The sequence below is a fragment of the Lipotes vexillifer genome, unplaced genomic scaffold (genome assembly GCF_000442215.2).
Source record: "Lipotes vexillifer unplaced genomic scaffold, Lipotes_vexillifer_v1.1 scaffold173, whole genome shotgun sequence".
NCBI lineage: Eukaryota > Metazoa > Chordata > Mammalia > Artiodactyla > Lipotidae > Lipotes > Lipotes vexillifer.
The window spans coordinates 1,819,069-1,836,012 of NW_006770924.1; the positions used below are offsets into that span (position 1 = coordinate 1,819,069).

A 16,944-nucleotide genomic window follows, 5' to 3' on the forward strand; every position below is an offset into this window, starting at 1 on the left:
AAAAAAAAATATATATATATAAATCCACTACTTTATTCAATTTGAAAAGTAATATATGTCCAAGGTAAAATATTCAGTAATGAGAGGCATAAAGAAAACCCTTTCTGCCCTACTCCCTTAGACCCTATTTCTACTCTTCAGAGGTAACCATGGTTAATCAATCATATCTATATATCCTTCTGGAAATCTTACATGCATCTATAGCAATATCATTTTGCAGTATTACATAAATGGATACTACCCTTCACTTTTCTGCAACTCAGAATAAAATCCAAACTCCGAAGCAAGGCCTACAGTGCTGTATGGTCTGTGGTTCCTGAAAATTTCTACAACCTCTGACCACTCTTGTCCTTGCTAACCTTGCTCTTCCTTTCTTCCTTTTTTCCAGCTTCTCAAACATACCCAGTTCTTTCCTTTTTTGGGCACTTTGCATTTGCTGCTCCCTCTGCCTGGGATATTGTTTTGTTGACTGGCTCCTTGTCCTTCATGTCTCAGATCAAGTCATTTCCTCACAGAGGCTTTCCCTGATCATTTTATCTGAAGTAGGTTCCCTATTCCGTTCACTTTATTTATTCGTTTTCCTGACATATGGTTGACGTACAGTATTATATAAGTTACAGGTATATATTGCAGTGATTCACATTTTTTAAAGGTTATACTCCACTTACAGTTATTTAAAAACATTGGCTATATTCCCTGTGTTGTACAATACAGCCTTGTGTCTTATTTTACCCATTCACTTTAGAATATAATCCTACATATTTCCGTCACAGAATTTATCATTATAAACAATCACCTAATTATCTGTTTATTTTCTACTCCACTCCCACCCACACACTAGAATTTAAATCAGCAAGCTTTTAAAAGCAGAGCAATGTTTCTCTTGCTTATTATTGGATCCCAAATGCCTAACATGGTGGCTGCTATAAAATAGAAGCTCAATAAATGTTTCTTGAATGATGAAATAAAAGGATGAATTTGATATTTTCACTAAATACCTTAGACAGTTTTCCATGCTAAAACAGATAACTGCACTTCATTTTTTTCAATCAGCTGAATAATATTCTATTTTATGGATACATCATAACTTAACCAATCCTCTACTAATGTTGGAAATCGCTTTCACATGCTTCTCTTGAAATTAGTTTCTACCCCAAATTAAAATCCTACACTTCAGACTTATGCTTCTGGACAATATGGAATAATAGGGACTAGATTTACACTCTTGCATGAAACAACCAAAAAAGAGGCAAAATATATGAAACGACAGTTTGCAAGAAACTGGACTTCAGGCAACAAAAAAAGAAAACAAACACAGTCAGACCCTATGATTGCCCCAGCTTATTGCTTTGGGTTAATTTCCAGGCTACAGCATAAGGAGGAAGAGTCCAGGTGGAGCCTGGCAGACTCCCTTGAGATGAGGAGATGGAACTGAGAGTCCAGGGAGATCAAAGTAGCTACAGTGCCCAGGAGAGAGTACTAGAGAGGAGAGCACTGCATGGAGAGAGAACTCCAGAGATCCACAGTATTCAGCTGAACAATGAGCAGTGGGTACATGTGAGGAACCTACCTGAGACCAGGAAAGAACCACCTGAAAGGACTGGAGGTGACGGTGCCAGGTGCTCATACAGGCTGGGTATCTGGTACCTGTTCCTACCAACCAGACTGGGAAACCTCAAGATTCACGGCCATCAGGTGGAGTACTCGGAAGGATCTCGCTTTACTAGTTAGGGGATAATCCATACTAGACTGAGCACTGTTTTAGTCCTGCCTAACAAATTTTAAAAGAAAGATCTGAAAGGATCAAACTTTTCCCAAGCAACTTAACTGTGTTTCAGCTAAACAAATCTCAAAAATATTTACAGAAATTCAAAAATATCCAGCACCAAACAAGGTAAAATTCACAATGTCTCGCATTCAATCAAAATTAAAAGACATACATGAATGATACATAATTAGAGAACTCAATCAATGAAAACTAACCTCAAACCGACAAGACAGTAGCATTAGCAGACAAGGTCATTACATTTGAAAAAATAATGGCAGAAAAACTGCCAAATTTGATGAAAATTATAAACTACAGATCCAAAAAAATTCAACTCCAAGCAAAAGAAACATGAAGATACATAACTACACCAAGACACACCACGATCTAATTGCTCAAAACCAATAATAGAGAAAATCTTAAAAACAGCCAGAAAGAAATATTGTGCCTCATATGATCTTTATGCTCTTCTGCACATTTGCCCTTGGAAGACCACCCTCCTTCATCACCTCCAATTAGGCTCACATGAAAAGAGTCACAAATATTCTCTTCAAATACCCATGCTCACAAATTTCCTTAACTTTACACAAATTATTGGCTAGTAAGGAAATATTACTATTTGTGCTTGATTTATTCTGAGAACTAGTATCTCAAAAACCACTGTCATATATCCAAAACCAAACAGACCAACCAACCAACGGACAAGTTTTTACTGGTCTGAGACTGGTTGATGACTTCCCATTTGCACCTAGGAAAGTGAGCTGATGATACATTTCAATAGTCTATTCATGGTTGTCTTTAACTTTTATATTCAAATTGCTTAATTATAAACAACTAAACCTCTAATAGAAGTGTAAAATTATTTTTAAAAATTTGAAAAATATACAGGATATTTAGTAAAAAGATTTTTTAAATAGTTGTCTATCTCCTATTTCACACAATCCTCTGTTCTTTCCAGCCCTTACTTCTTTGACATGTATCAATGAGTTTTAAAAAAAGTCTTCAACGCAGACGTAGAGAATGGACTTGAGGACATGGGGAGTGGGAAGGGTAAGCTGGGACGAAGTGAGAGAGTGGCGTGGGCATATACACACTCCCAAATGTAAAACAGATAGCTAGTGGGAAGCAGCCGCATAGCACAGGGAGATCAGCTTGGTGCTTTGTGACCACCTAGAGGGGTGGGGTAGGGAGGGTGGGAGGGAGACACAAGAGGGAGGAGATATGGGGATATGTATATGTGTAGCTGATTCACTTTGTTATAAAGCAGAAACTAACACACCATTGTAAAGCAATTATATTCCAATAAAGATGTTTTTAAAAAAAAAAGTCTTCAAAACAGACTAGAGAAGAGGAAAATAAGAAAGAGATGAAAGAGGGAGTGCCGTTCACTTGATTAATTTCCTTGGTAGTAACTGCAAGTATATAATGACAAAGAAAATATCATTTCCCAATTAAACCAATTGAAACCAATCCTAATAAGAGCAAGTTTGCTATTGGAAAAGAGACCATGTCTTCTTGAGTTTTATCAGAATCACTTTGAAACCCTTTAGTTTACCTAATAGTTGTCATTGGACCCTAGGGGTCCACGATTCTCAGTTCGAATGAAATTTTTTCCTTTGGCTCTCCTTAGTTGGACTGAAGCAGGCTAAAACTTTCAAATAGATTTTACTAAAATCTAAGTGAAACACAAACAAAGAACACAAGAAATGTAAAAACATTGGCATTTAGAATACAGGTGTCTGTTCAGTGGCTTCCTCCCAGGGTTCAAAGGCTCTCACCCATTCAGTATAGCCTAACCTCAGGAGTACTTTCACAGCTCCTTAACTGACTTCATGTTGTCAGTACTACCACAACTCAGCTCCTAGGAGACATCTTGCTATTACCGTGGAGAAGACTCAAGGAAGCAGTTTCTTATCGTTGTCTAACTAGGATTGTTCCTTCCCAGTCTGATCCAGGAATTTTTTTAAAAGATGCCTTTTACCATAATACCTTCATCCTTCAGGTAAGATTCCTCCACACATCCTAACAGGAATTAGTTTCTACAGTTATAGACCTAATACTGTACACGTATCCTAATACAAAATGGAAGAGCAATATTCACATCACGGTACAAAAAACTTGTTTCATTTTCCTTCCAATATTGAAGGCATTATCCACAATCCAATATACCCCAAACAGAACAGTGAATTGAAGGGCAACAAATCCTTGGTTTTGGCTGAGTGGCCATGGGGCTTTCTTCCTTCCCACTTTCCTGGGGGCCAGCAGAAGGATAGCAGGGCCTGTAGCCAGCTAATGTCAACACTGTTCTCAAGATCCTTGGTGTGTAGACTTTGATTCTTGGTATGCATACCCACAAGCACTGTTCCTAGACCCGAAGGTCCCTTGATACGTTTACTGTTACTTAGAGAAACTCAGTGCTTCTTACCCTTTCTTACACTAACCCATAAATAGAGAGCAAGGTATGGGGTATAGTGTTTCGTCTCTTGGAGTGATCTTGTCACACATCCAAGTCCTATGCAACCATTATGGGAGCTGGGAGATCCTATGTACTGTAACTTCTCTGCTTATAAGTTGCCTTCACTAATAAATTATGCTGTTATTAGCACTATGTATGTCATTAGTGATTTTTGTGACCATGCATCTTGTACAATTGGTGACCAACAAAATCCTGATGTCATGGATTTCTGGAAGGGGCGCACCCAGGGGTGGAAGAATTCCTTCTTGGGGTCAGTGGTAATTCACCTGGTAGAGTTAGAATGGTCTTAGTAGCAATGCCCGAAGATGGCAGAAGCCATAAAAGTGGTACACTAAAGAGGATGACTAGTGGTGATAAGCTGACTTGAAATCCAGTTCTGTCTCTCTTCCTTACCAGCTTAGAGATTTTCATGAGCCCTAAGGGGGGGATGGTAAACTAAAAAGGGTGACGGCAGCCCCTTTAGAAGGGAAAGTGGGGCAAACTCCCACTAATACATGAGGCAACTGGCCCCTGTGTATGTGAAAAGCCAGTTATTGTGAGGCATGCTCTAAAGGAATCTGAGTGGACACAACAGCGGGAGGAAATCCAGCAGCGTACAGAGTAAGAACTAGGTTCTCAGCAGGTCTACTACCATACGCACTTGGAAGGATCCTTAGAGGTTTGGCTTGTTTGTTTGCATGACGGAGGGACAGCAGTGATATTAAATGAAGCTGAGAAGGGGGAACACATGCCCCTGTCACAGAATGAGCAGTCTGGGTTGACTAACAGTGCTGAGATAGGCGTTGCCACCCTGTTTCCAAACTGAATGCTTGATAGTGTTGGTAAAATATAGCCCCGTGATTTTCCTGACCCTTGAATGTGAGTGGGACTAGATCCGCAGAGGATGTAGCTGTTCTGAGACCCTGGCTGTGTTAGCATGATTATAAGAAAACCCAGGGCTTGAGAGGGGAAGGCCTGACAACATGTTCTTGGTGCAAAGTATGTTGAATGATCAAATCAGAACAGGTCCACCTGAGTGGACGACTGCTTTGACTTTACTCCATCACGTGTGAAGCACTGATAGAAATGAAATAGTTCTTTTAGGTCACACACACCCCATCTCAGGGGAGGAAATGGAAAGAGAGAGCTTAGTAAGTGGTTACAGGTTTCCGTACGAAAGAAAAAGAAAAAAGGAACAAAGGAAGGAGAAGATAAAAAGAATCAAAGACAGGCTAGACTTCTGGCAGAGGCTCCCGCACACCACTCAGTGTGGTACTGCTCATAAGCAGAAGGATTAATAAGACAGAAGTTGATGGTTGTGTAATTCTGGAGTGCGGGAATGTGGTCCTATTCAGAAACTTGAAAGACCTACCGAGACTGTGAAAAAGATTCCTGTGAGGTAAGACACAATACTGAATGGTTCACATGCTATACTGAAGAGCTATTAGAAGAGTGGGAGACACCCACGGAAGATTAGGTGGAGAAGGTCCCTGGTAAGGAATCTCCTTCAGGGATTACAGCTATTAAGCCTCACTCCCACAAACCATCTGGTAAGATCTCATGGCCTCTACACTCCTCAGAAAAGAACTCAGAGAATAGAACTGAGGGAAATACCCTACATCAACTTGACTCTCTTGAAATGGGATTACATCAGCTCCACCTTATGAGTTTGACTCAACTCCTGAAGCCAGGTTTCTTTGTTCCCTGACCTAAGCTCTTTCAAACTTAAGGAGGACCAGGGTTGGGCTCAGTCCCCAGGGTCTCCTCAAAGGGATCACTAATCATACTCCTCAGTTCATTATGCTGGAAAGGAGCAGAGCCTCAAACGTTTATGGGCTCGCTAGACATGAGGAACCAAGTATCTATTGTTCCAGAATGCAACAGAGCCGTGGCAAACACATTTCCCTACTGGGGTTGGGATTCTGAGTTCACTATGGCTGGAAGACCAGAATCACAATCACTGCAAGAGCTTTTGCATAAACTCATTCCTTCCTCAGGTTGCATACCTGGCATGGACAGACTGGGGTATTTAAGCCCTGCACAAGTATGCCCACATATCAGTTGGACTTATTTTTTGTGACCTCTACTGGTAGCTTCTATACCTGTTGGTCAGGTATGTTGCCAAAATCCAGCTATACTTACAGGGCCAGGTTGTGCAACAGTGTTACATACCTGGAGGAGAAAGGTTTCATTTCTTCTTCTTTTTTTTAAAATAAATTTATTTATTTATCTTTGGCTGTGTTGGGTTTTTGTTGCTGCGCAGGGGCTTTGTCTAGTTGCGGTGAGCGGGGGCTACTCTTCACTGTGGTAAGCGGGCTTCTCATCGCAGTGGCTTCCCTTGTTGCGGAGCACGGGCTCTAGGTACGCGGGCTTCAGTAGTTGTGGCACGTGGGCTCTAGAGCGCAGGCTCAGTAGCTGTGGCGCACGGGCTTAGTTGCTCCACGGCACATGGGATCTTCCCAGACCAGGGCTCGAACCCGTGTCCTCTGCATTGGCAGGTGGATTCTTAACCACTGGTGCCACCAGGGAAGCCCGAGATTGCATTTCTTAAACAAGCAGATTCAGGTAGGGTTACTGAGCAACCTCATTTCACAATTTAACAACCCTGTTTAGTCAACTTTATTTGATAGTAGCACTACAAGTATCTGTGACTAAAGTCTCTGACAGAGAGACTCTGATGACATTTGTTAGCTTTTGGATATCTGATTTCCTCTAGCCACTGAATAATATACACCTTTTCTGGATATGGAGTTACTGTGTCCCTTGTGTGTGCAGAAAATACACATACTGTTAAGACTGAAATGTACTTGTTATATATTGGAGTTTCCAAAAATTATACAATCAAACAATTGGGATTTTTTTCACAGCTGCTGCCATTTAACAATGGGCTTACTAATATGGTATTGGGTGGCTGATTCACGCTCCCCCTTACCCACAGGCAGTAGAGAATGCAGAAATAGCATTCTAAAAGATAGCTCCAATTGTAACCAGGCATGTTGACTGTTTTCATTGTTGCCATTGGACTAAATCTCAGAAGCTTGAATGATGGCGGCATGGTTACTTGGAGAAGCTCAGAATGGTGTGATTCTGAGGCTTCATTTCAATGCTCCCGTAAGTATTAAGTGCATATATTTAAAATTTTCACTTATCACAGGGAAATTTAAAATTGATTAACAAAAAATCATCTTTTTCAAAATTTCAAAGGATGTGGAAATTTGTGAAGTATAATATTTTACTTCTTTTTTTTTAAAAAATTAATTTATTTATTTTTGGCCGCATTGGGTCTTTGTTGCTGTGCACGGTCTTTCTCTAGCTGTGGCGAGCAGGGCCTACTCTTCATTTTGGTGCGCAGGCTTCTCACTGTGGTGGCTTCCCTTGTTGTGGAGCACAGGCTCTAGGAGCGCGGGCTTCAGTAGTTGCGGCATGCGGGCTCAGTAGTTGTAGCTCGCGGGCTCTAGAGCACAGGCTCAGTAGTTGTGGCACACGGGCTTAGTTGCTCCGCGGCATGTGGGATCTTCCTGGACCAGGGCTGGAAAACCGTGTCCCCTGCATTGGCAGGTGGATTCTCAACCACTGTGCCACCAGTGAAGCCCAATATTTTACTTCTTAAATGCCTTTTTTCCTCCTCTAATTCTATGTTATCTACTATTAATGAAATTTTGTACACATTCTTTTGGGTGTACTAATAAATTAATATGCAAGTCATTTTTGGGGGGGTCTATATACTAGCTACACATTTTCTATGCAGTAAACATGGTTTATATATAAATTGTAAATTTATCCAACTAATTTGTTTAAATAATTCCAGTGAATTGGAACTGCTAGAACTAAGGATATCCAAAATTTTATAGTTTTGAGTCCAAACTAGAGTTTCCCCCTACTATATAGATGGGACCTCATCAATCTTGCCCCCCAGTGTTTATGTGGGTATGTTTCCTAAAACTGTACAAATGTTAATTTTTAAATATTCGGTAATATGATATTTCAAAGAAATTGCTTTTCTTCTGTTATTGTTCAGCTCAGTCATCTTCATATATGCTTAATCCTTACTAGTCACTTGTGTTATTTTATTTTCTTCTGGTTTGTTTTTGTTTTAATTTCCCTTGGTTTGTTAATGTCTTTGTTACTGGTTTCTAAGAACTCATTTATGACTAAGGATGTTAACCATCTGTCATGCAATGCAAGTGAAATATCAATACTATATTTTATTGCCATCAATTTACTATAGTGTTTTGTATTTTGGTTGTGTATTAAAATATAATCATGTTGTGTTTAAAAATAAATAAATAAATAAAAGATAGCTGCATCAACCCCTTCAACAATGACCTCTGTAAGACTTGTCTGGTCTGGCTGCCTTGGGCTGTTTTTACTTTGAATACTGCTTATACCTCATAAAGGTCCTCCTACTTTCGTGAAGTTCCTGGAGTTGAAGAGCAGAAATGAAGACTCTATTTGGTATGCCAGGATCCTGAGTTATTTATTTATTTATTTATTTATTTATTTATTTATTTAAATTTTCTTTTTAAGACTTTAATTAATTTATTTATTTTTGCTGTGCTGCATCTTCGTTTCTGTGCGAGGGCTTTCTCTAGTTGTGGCAAGCGGGGGCCACTCTTCATCGCGGTGCGCGGGCCTCTCACTTTTGCGGCCTCTCTTGTTGCGGAGCACAGGCTCCAGACGTGCAGGCTCAGTAGTTGTGGCTCATGGGCCTAGTTGCTCCGCGGCATGTGGGATCCTCCCAGACCAGGGCTTGAACCCGTGTCCCCTGCATTAGCAGGCAGATTCTCAACCACTGTGCCACCAGGGAAGCCTGGGATCCTGAGTTTTTATACCTCAGTATTCCTCTCCTTTTTTGGTACCTTTCATGATTTCAGTAGGTGGTTGGGAGGTTCCTGTTGTTCATATTACGGATGAATGGATGGATACAAATGTAGATACTCTCCTGCTTTCCAGATGACACTCGCTAGCTATACCCACAGGAGGGTCAATTTTGATTCTCTCTTCACTCCAAACAGTTCCAAAATTTGTTATACACTCACTCTAGAAGTGGGAGATTTTTCCACAGGCCTTATACTCATATAGGTAATCCAAGATCTGATTATCATCTCTATGTAATATTATTGATCATAATGATATTATAAGGATTTTTTTAAAACTTGTGTATTTAAACTTTTAAATAGATGAGTATTAAATCTAACTTTATTAAGACTGTGCTTTTATAGAACTTTTAAAAAGTGATAAATGAGCAGAATATAAAAATACATATTGTTGGGTTCCCTGGTGGAGCAGTAGTTAAGAATCCGCCTGCCAATGCAGGGGACATGGGTTCGAGCCCGGGTCTGGGAAGATCCCACATGCCGCGGAGCAACTAAGCCCGCGCGCCACAACTACTGAGCCTGCGCTCTAGAGCCCGTGTGCCACAACTACTAAGCCGGCATGCTGCAACTACTGAAACACATGCACCTAGAGCCCATGCTCCACAACAAGAGAAGCCACCCAATGAGAAGCCCGCGCACCACAACTAAGACTAGCCCTCTGCTCGCCACAGCTAGAGAAAGCCCATGAGCAGCAACGAGGACCCAACACAGACAAAAAAAAAAAAAAAAGCATATTGGTAACACTGTATTAACTTTCATTACCCACTTATTTCATGGTAGTTTCTAACAGGTGGTACTTATTCATCCTTATCAGCCTTGCCTCTCAGATATAGGACTTGCCTATAATATTACATATTTACATGCTTTTGTTCTTTGTCTTCATATAGGCTATATCTTTCCAATTAGACTGTGATCTTTTTGTGGATAGAGATAGGTTAGTTGATTCTTTTGTATTTCCACAGTACTCAGTACAAGGCACAGTATAGGTGCATAGTAAACACGATTAAAGAAAAGGAATCTACATCTGTTATTTATTTTATGACTTCCATAGCACTTAGAATAATACAGCAGATGCAAATTACTGAATTAATAAAAATTTTATGAGAAAATAATCTTTAAGTAAAAAATTATTCCTACCTTTCCCATGTACTGTGCAATGAACCCAAATAATAGTATAAGGTACAATTAATAGTTAAATATCATCTTGTAGCTCTTTTAGATTCATTATGTGACATGATCCTTATAACAACCAAAGAATTTATACAGAGCCTATTAAAATTCTATTGTAGAGAGGAAAATCAGAGTCTAGAGAGGTTAAGTGGTAGGGCCTGAATGGAAACTGAGTTCTAACAACTACAAATTCAATTAATGCTATCTAACTGGAGAGGCCTAACATTTAAAAAAAAGTCTCCTATAAGCTATTCTTATAAACCTTATAGACATTTAATTATTTACTTACTTTCTTAATTAAAGCATTTTTAGTGTGCCTAGGTATATAAGGTACTATGCTTAACACTATGGAAAATAAAAAGTTGTACATACAAGGATTATAAAATTTAAGTAAAATAAATAAATAGTATGTGGATCAATGTGCCAAGATAATGGTATAATTATTTGGTTTTCTAGGAACTCACAGATAGTAAAAATTGGTTCCACTTAAATAAGCTAGAGAAGAGTTTCAAAAGGGCTAGGATTTGAGCTGGATCAAAAAGACAGGCAAAATTTAGATGTCTGAAGAAAAGGCAAATTAGCATTACATTGAACAGAATTTGGCAAAGCACAGTGAAGTTACAAGGGGAGGAATACACATGTGCTGAGCAACAGTAAATAGACTGGTCTATGTATATTCATACTGGAGAACCATGTAAAGATCTTTTGAGGTCAGATTTATAGAGGGCCTTGAATGCCAGGTTACATACAGATTTATTTCAACATCTTATAGGCAATAGGGAGTCATTTGAGGTTTTGGAGTAGAGACATGATACAATGCCAGAATGCAATGGAAGGAGGGGATTGTACAGAGAGAAGCTGAGGACAGCGGTAATAATTCAGATATATATTGAAAAAGACCTGATTTCACTAGTGTTGCAAAGAGACTGACTTCAGATATTTTGAAGGAAAAGTTTATGTCCTAGATAATTTCAAGTTTACATGCCCAGGTGACAAAGAATGACGTGACCCTTAATCAAATTGAGGGATATTTAATTGTTCTGGGGTAGGGCTCACTTTTTTTTTTTTTTAAGCTTCTCAGGTGATTCTTAATACAGCTAAGGCAAAGCCACACATCGGGATATTTCTTTATTTGCTTTTTAGCTTTACCAAGGCTCTGCACCCTCAAGTGACTCACAGCTTTGTCATTTTAAATTAGATTTCTAGGGATCATATGGTAGTTCTAGTTTTAATTTTTTGAGGAACCTCCGTATTATTTTCCATTGTGGCTGCACCAATTTATACTCCCACCAACAGTGCACAGAGCTTCCCTTTTCTCTACATCCTCCCTCACCAGCACTTGTTATTTCTTGTCTTTTTTTATTTTGCAGTACGCGGGCCTCTCACTGTTGGGGCCTCTCCCGTCGTGGAGCACAGGCTCTGGACGCGCAGGCTCAGCGGCCATGGCTCACGCGCCCGGCCGCTCCGTGGCATGTGGGATCTTCCGGGACCGGGGCACGAACCCGTGTGCCCTGCATCGGCAGGCGGACGCTCAACCACTGCGCCACCAGGGAAGCCCTTCTTGTCTTTTTGATAACAGCCATTCTGACATGTGAGAGGTGATATCTCACTGTGATTTTGATTTGCATTTCCCTAATGATTAATGATGTTGAGTATGTTTTCATGTACCATCTGTGTATCTTCTTTGGGAGAATGTCTTTTCAGATCTTTTGTCCATTTTTAAATCAGATTTTTTTTTTTTTTTTTGCTATTGAGTTGTATAAGTTCTTTATATATTTTGGATATTAGTCCCTTATCAGATATATAATTTGCAAATATTTGTCCCCATTCAATAGGTTGCCTTTTCATTTTGTTGAAGGTTTCCTTTGCTGTATAGAAGCTTTTTAATAGGATTAGTCCCACTTATTTATTTTTAATTTATTATTTTAATTAATTAATATATTTTCCATGCTTAAAAATACTTTTATTTTTAAATATTTTAAGCAAACAGTTAAAAAAAGAACCCACCACACTATCCTATTAAATCAACATCTACATCAATTTAAAAACAACTACTTTATATGATTTCTGTTCTAGATGTCTATGTGATTAATCAATTCCCTCTCCCCAATGGACTGTTAAATTTCTACATGGCATGGACTATGTTTTTTATATCTTTCAACTTCCTGCAGTACCTAGAAATGCCTGGCATATAGTGGGTATTCCAAAAAAAAAAAAAATGTTTTGCAAGAAGTTTTTGCCTCCATGTACCACCATGGGGAAATAGCTATACCCTGAAACCTGTAAGCACTGACATAACACTTTTGGCCCCATCAGAACTTACACATTTGGAAATGTCCAGGTACAGAGCTCTAAGAAGTTCAATTCAGATGGTTTATTGAGCACGTATATGCATGATGTTACGTGCTACTTAACGTAACAGGAATGGAGCCAGCAAAAAAATAGTCCCAAGGTAGACTGTAGAATTGTGTGGTAATACAGAACTGAAGAAAGGAAGAAGTTTAATGGAGGAGGAAGTGATCACAAATTTCAAACATGAACAAGATTTCAAGAGGAATGAGGATTATAATAAGGGTCTTAGATTGAAGCAAGTTACCTCCAGGGATACTGTTGGGAGGTATGCTTGTTGGGAAGGTTAAAGAATAAAACCACATGTTGGAAAACTTGAAAATGGGAAGGAAGAGAAATGGAGGACTGGTTATAAAGGATAATACAGGGGAAGACCTTTGTCTGCTAAAGAAAAAGAATAGTTCATGTTTGATGTCAGAAAGAGTGGCAGAAGAAAAATCATGGAGAGAGAAGGAATATTTATCAGAGCAAGGGGCATTATGAGTTCAAAAGGAATGGGAATCAAGGTTTTACAATGTTTATCCATAAAGCAGATTTGATTCTGGAAGCACAGAATATATTGAAGGAGTAACAGGGTTTTTAAAAATATGGTTCCTTATATTACTTTGTAACAGATTAATAGTTCCTACCTTCACCACTCTCCATGCCTTCTACAAAAATCCCCCCACATTGGGGAAGAATCCAGTACCGGCGTCTGTAACGATCCTGGCCAAACATCATCGAACGTAAAGAGTGAGAAGCGTCAAAGAGCTTCCTTCTGTACTGACTCTGTTGCTGTTAAAAAATGATGCATATAATTAAGCTATGGATGTTAAGTGCTTTAAAAATTAATACATAAGCGACTTTACACTTATTATGCCTTTAGAGCAGATAAATTTCACTACTGGGAAAAGACAGCAAAAGAGCTAAATATTACAAGCCTGACTTCAATTTTAGTTACACTTATAAATATAGAAATTACTTTGAGGGTAGATGGAATATTTTTGTTGCCATGGATTAAAGAGTTAAGTTTATTTTATCAAGTATAGTATAGTAAAGCATGTCTTATACTTAATAATAAACAGTGTGACCAGGTATTTCATTAAGCCAAAGCAAATTGGCTTAATTCTATTGATTACAATATGTAACAAATAATACTCATATCTGTAATTGACCAGACCTCTATTTGCCTATTTTTATATTCATGTTGTAAACCTAGGTAACATATGACTAAATTTTGGGATAAATTTGTGATGAATCTAACATGGCTATAGTATACAGGTATCTCATAATATCAATTTCATAATACTTTTAAAAACTCATTTTTATAAAACAAAAAATTCATGTAAAACTTCACTAATACTACTGAAATTCAATTTTTAATGAGAAGTTCATAAACATTTATAGTTTACAAATCCAGTGCAAATAAAATCCACAAATATACTAATATAAAATAAAACATGAGCTGCCGAAACTATTATCATAAAATTCGACTGAATTTTTAAAGTAATTAATTCCAAGAAATAAAATCATGCATTTATTGGTATTTTATACTTAACTTCTTTTAATCTTAGCTGAAGAATAGAGGCCCTGGTGAAATTTAGTACCATGTCTTAAGAGGCAAGTTTTTAACCTTGGCATTAAACTTTTAAGGTTTAATTGTGAGAATGTTTCTAAAGCTCCTCATTTTAGCTAGTTACAAAAAAGCTTGTTTTTATTTAGCAACCAGAAAAACTAATCCCATACAAGGTGGAGTTTTGAAATGCTGCAAAAAAAAAAAAAAAAGATATAAACTGTAATCTGAAAAGTGCTTACTTTACTCAGTTTTTCAATCTGTTTTTCTAGCTCTTCAACACTTGCCGCTTGGTCACCTTCATCCTATACATAACAAAATACAGTATTATTTACCTGTTTTTAAGATTTATTTATTCAGTCAGTCAGCAAATATTTAATGAAAGCCTCCTTCCTATACGCAAAGTACTAGGATAGGCACCATGGAAATGAGAATATCAATATCAGTTCTTGCTCTTGATAAAGCGTTAATCTGGTAGGGAGACATATAAAACATTACACTAATAAATAAAAACTGCCAAACAGCAGAAAGCTATAAGGACCTCAAGAGAGGTAGAGATTAAGAGTCATGGAGCTCAGGGAAGGGTGAGATTACTCCTAGTGGGAACCTATACCGAGAGAGGCTATATGGAAGAAGTTATGTTTTAATTAGCTACTGAAGAATTGTTAGGATTTGATTGATCAGAGAAAAGAGGACAGGGCATTTCAGAAAGAGTTTGACCTGAAGAGGTAAGGTGGGGAGATGAGGCACAGATGATTAGGGCTAAATTATCTAGAGCTGTAAGTGGTTGGCAATGGACAATAATATGATCCTTTGAGGGAGATTAAATATCAGAACGATGCTTTACAAAGATTAGTATGGTTATAGTCGTAAGATGGCCTGGAGCAGGGAAAGGACTACAGTTGGCAAATCTAGTTAGCGAATTGTTGCAATGATTGAAGAGGAAAAGAGGATGTGGGTCGTACTAGGATAAAAGAAATAGAAAAGGAGAAAAGGAAATGGATATAAGAGATAGTACATAGTCAGAACTGTTAAGTCCTGACAGCTTACGGATACGAGGCAGAAATGGGTGAGGGAGATGAAGGAAGGAGTAAATTATGATATTAAGGGTTTAAATCTGGGAGACTGCAAAAATATTGGTATCATTAGCTGAAAGAGTCATTTTAGAGCAAAAAAGGGTAAGTTATACTTTGAACACATTGATATTTTAGAAGAAAAATAATCCCTACTATATAGAGTACTGATTTCATAAATAGAAATCTCGTGATTATATAAAAATTTTCATTCTACAAAATGAATATAGGAAAGCTACACCCAAAGTATGTTTTAGAGGGAAAGCATGACATAATATAAAGTATATGTGCTTCTTTGGACCTCAACTGCACGATTTCATATAGGCAAATTATTTAACTCCTCTAAAACTGTTTCCTAATCTGTAAATTGGTGATAACATTATCTTGTGATAACATTATCTGTAACATGGGATTTTTGTGAGGACTAAATAAGAACAGATCTGAAAGCAACTAGCAGAGTTCCTGGTACATAATATATAAATAAGGTTACTTTCCTTCTTTCTGAAAGTTGTCCTTTAGTAAGAAAATGGAGGTACATCTCAGGTTTAAAAAACATAAGCAATTGCTTTTGATGTTCACTTTCTATATGCTTTTTTAAAAAGCCACACTGCCACCAACCACTCTCACGAACAGATATTTCTAAACCAGTATAGTTATCTCGCCAACAGAAAGAAGTGAAAGGAAAACTTCAATAGTTTTACCATTCCCTATCTACTCTTTACCCAAATTTAGGGGACCAATTTACAAAGGCATTTAGGCATATTAATAATAACATCATTTCTATTTATTTATTTATTTAAACATCTTTATTGGAGTATAATTGCTTTACAATGGTGTGTTAGTTTCTGCTTTATAACAAAGTGAATCAGCTATACATATACATATATCCCCATATCTCCTCCCTCTTGCGTATCCCTCCCTCCCTCCCACCCTCCCTATCCCACTCCTCTAGGTGGTCACAAAGCACCGAGCTGATCTCCCTGTGCTATGAGCTGCTTCCCACTAGCTATCTATTTTACATTTGGTAGTGTATATATGTCAATGCTACTATTTCACTTCGTCCCAGCTTACCCTTCCCCCTCCCTGTGTCCTCAAGTCCATTCTCTATGTCTGCATCTTTTTTCCTGTCCTGCCCCTAGGTTCTTCAGAACCTTTTTTTTTTTTTAAGATTCCATATATACGTCATTTCTATTTAAAAGAGAACAGGCTCAATGACCCTTAAACCTTGACTCTTCAATTAAATAGATATTTAATAGCTATATGATTGTATAGTGACCGTTTGACCAGCAGGATGTTTTGATAATTTGCTTACATAAAAGTCGACTCAATCAACAAATATTTGAAATAAGACATCAAAGTAGCTATGTATCAGCCAAATTAGCTAACTACCAGTTCTAAGATTTTTCTTATGATGAAAAAGAAAATATCTACTAAAGTTTTATTTATAGGAGCTTTAGCTAATAGTCCTTATAATTTAAGAGATATGAAGGAATTTGAAAGGCCAGAGAGAAAGGCAATAACTACAAAGCTAAGAACGCAGAATCTATCCCTGCCATGGTTCCCCATGGTTTCCCAATCAGAAGAGAAGGCTGTTGTATGTGTCACTACATATCAAAGTTTAATTGTCCACATAACCTCCTCCACAGCAACTTGTGAGGTTAACGCTCACATAGATTTCAACACAAACCTGAGTATTAGGGAAA

General features: G+C 38.0%; 1 protein-coding gene across 2 annotated transcripts in view; it reads right to left on the bottom strand.

The window, feature by feature from the left end:
- Positions 1–16,944, bottom strand: part of BAZ2B (bromodomain adjacent to zinc finger domain 2B) — a 128,545-nt gene that overhangs the window by 29,178 nt on the left and 82,423 nt on the right. For both annotated transcript variants that reach the window (XM_007446456.1, XM_007446457.1), the window contains 2 exons: positions 14,411–14,473; positions 13,246–13,390 (listed from right to left, as the gene is read on the bottom strand). In XM_007446456.1, the coding sequence (XP_007446518.1) occupies positions 13,246–13,390; positions 14,411–14,473 (208 nt within the window). The remainder of the gene's footprint in view (positions 1–13,245; positions 13,391–14,410; positions 14,474–16,944) is intronic.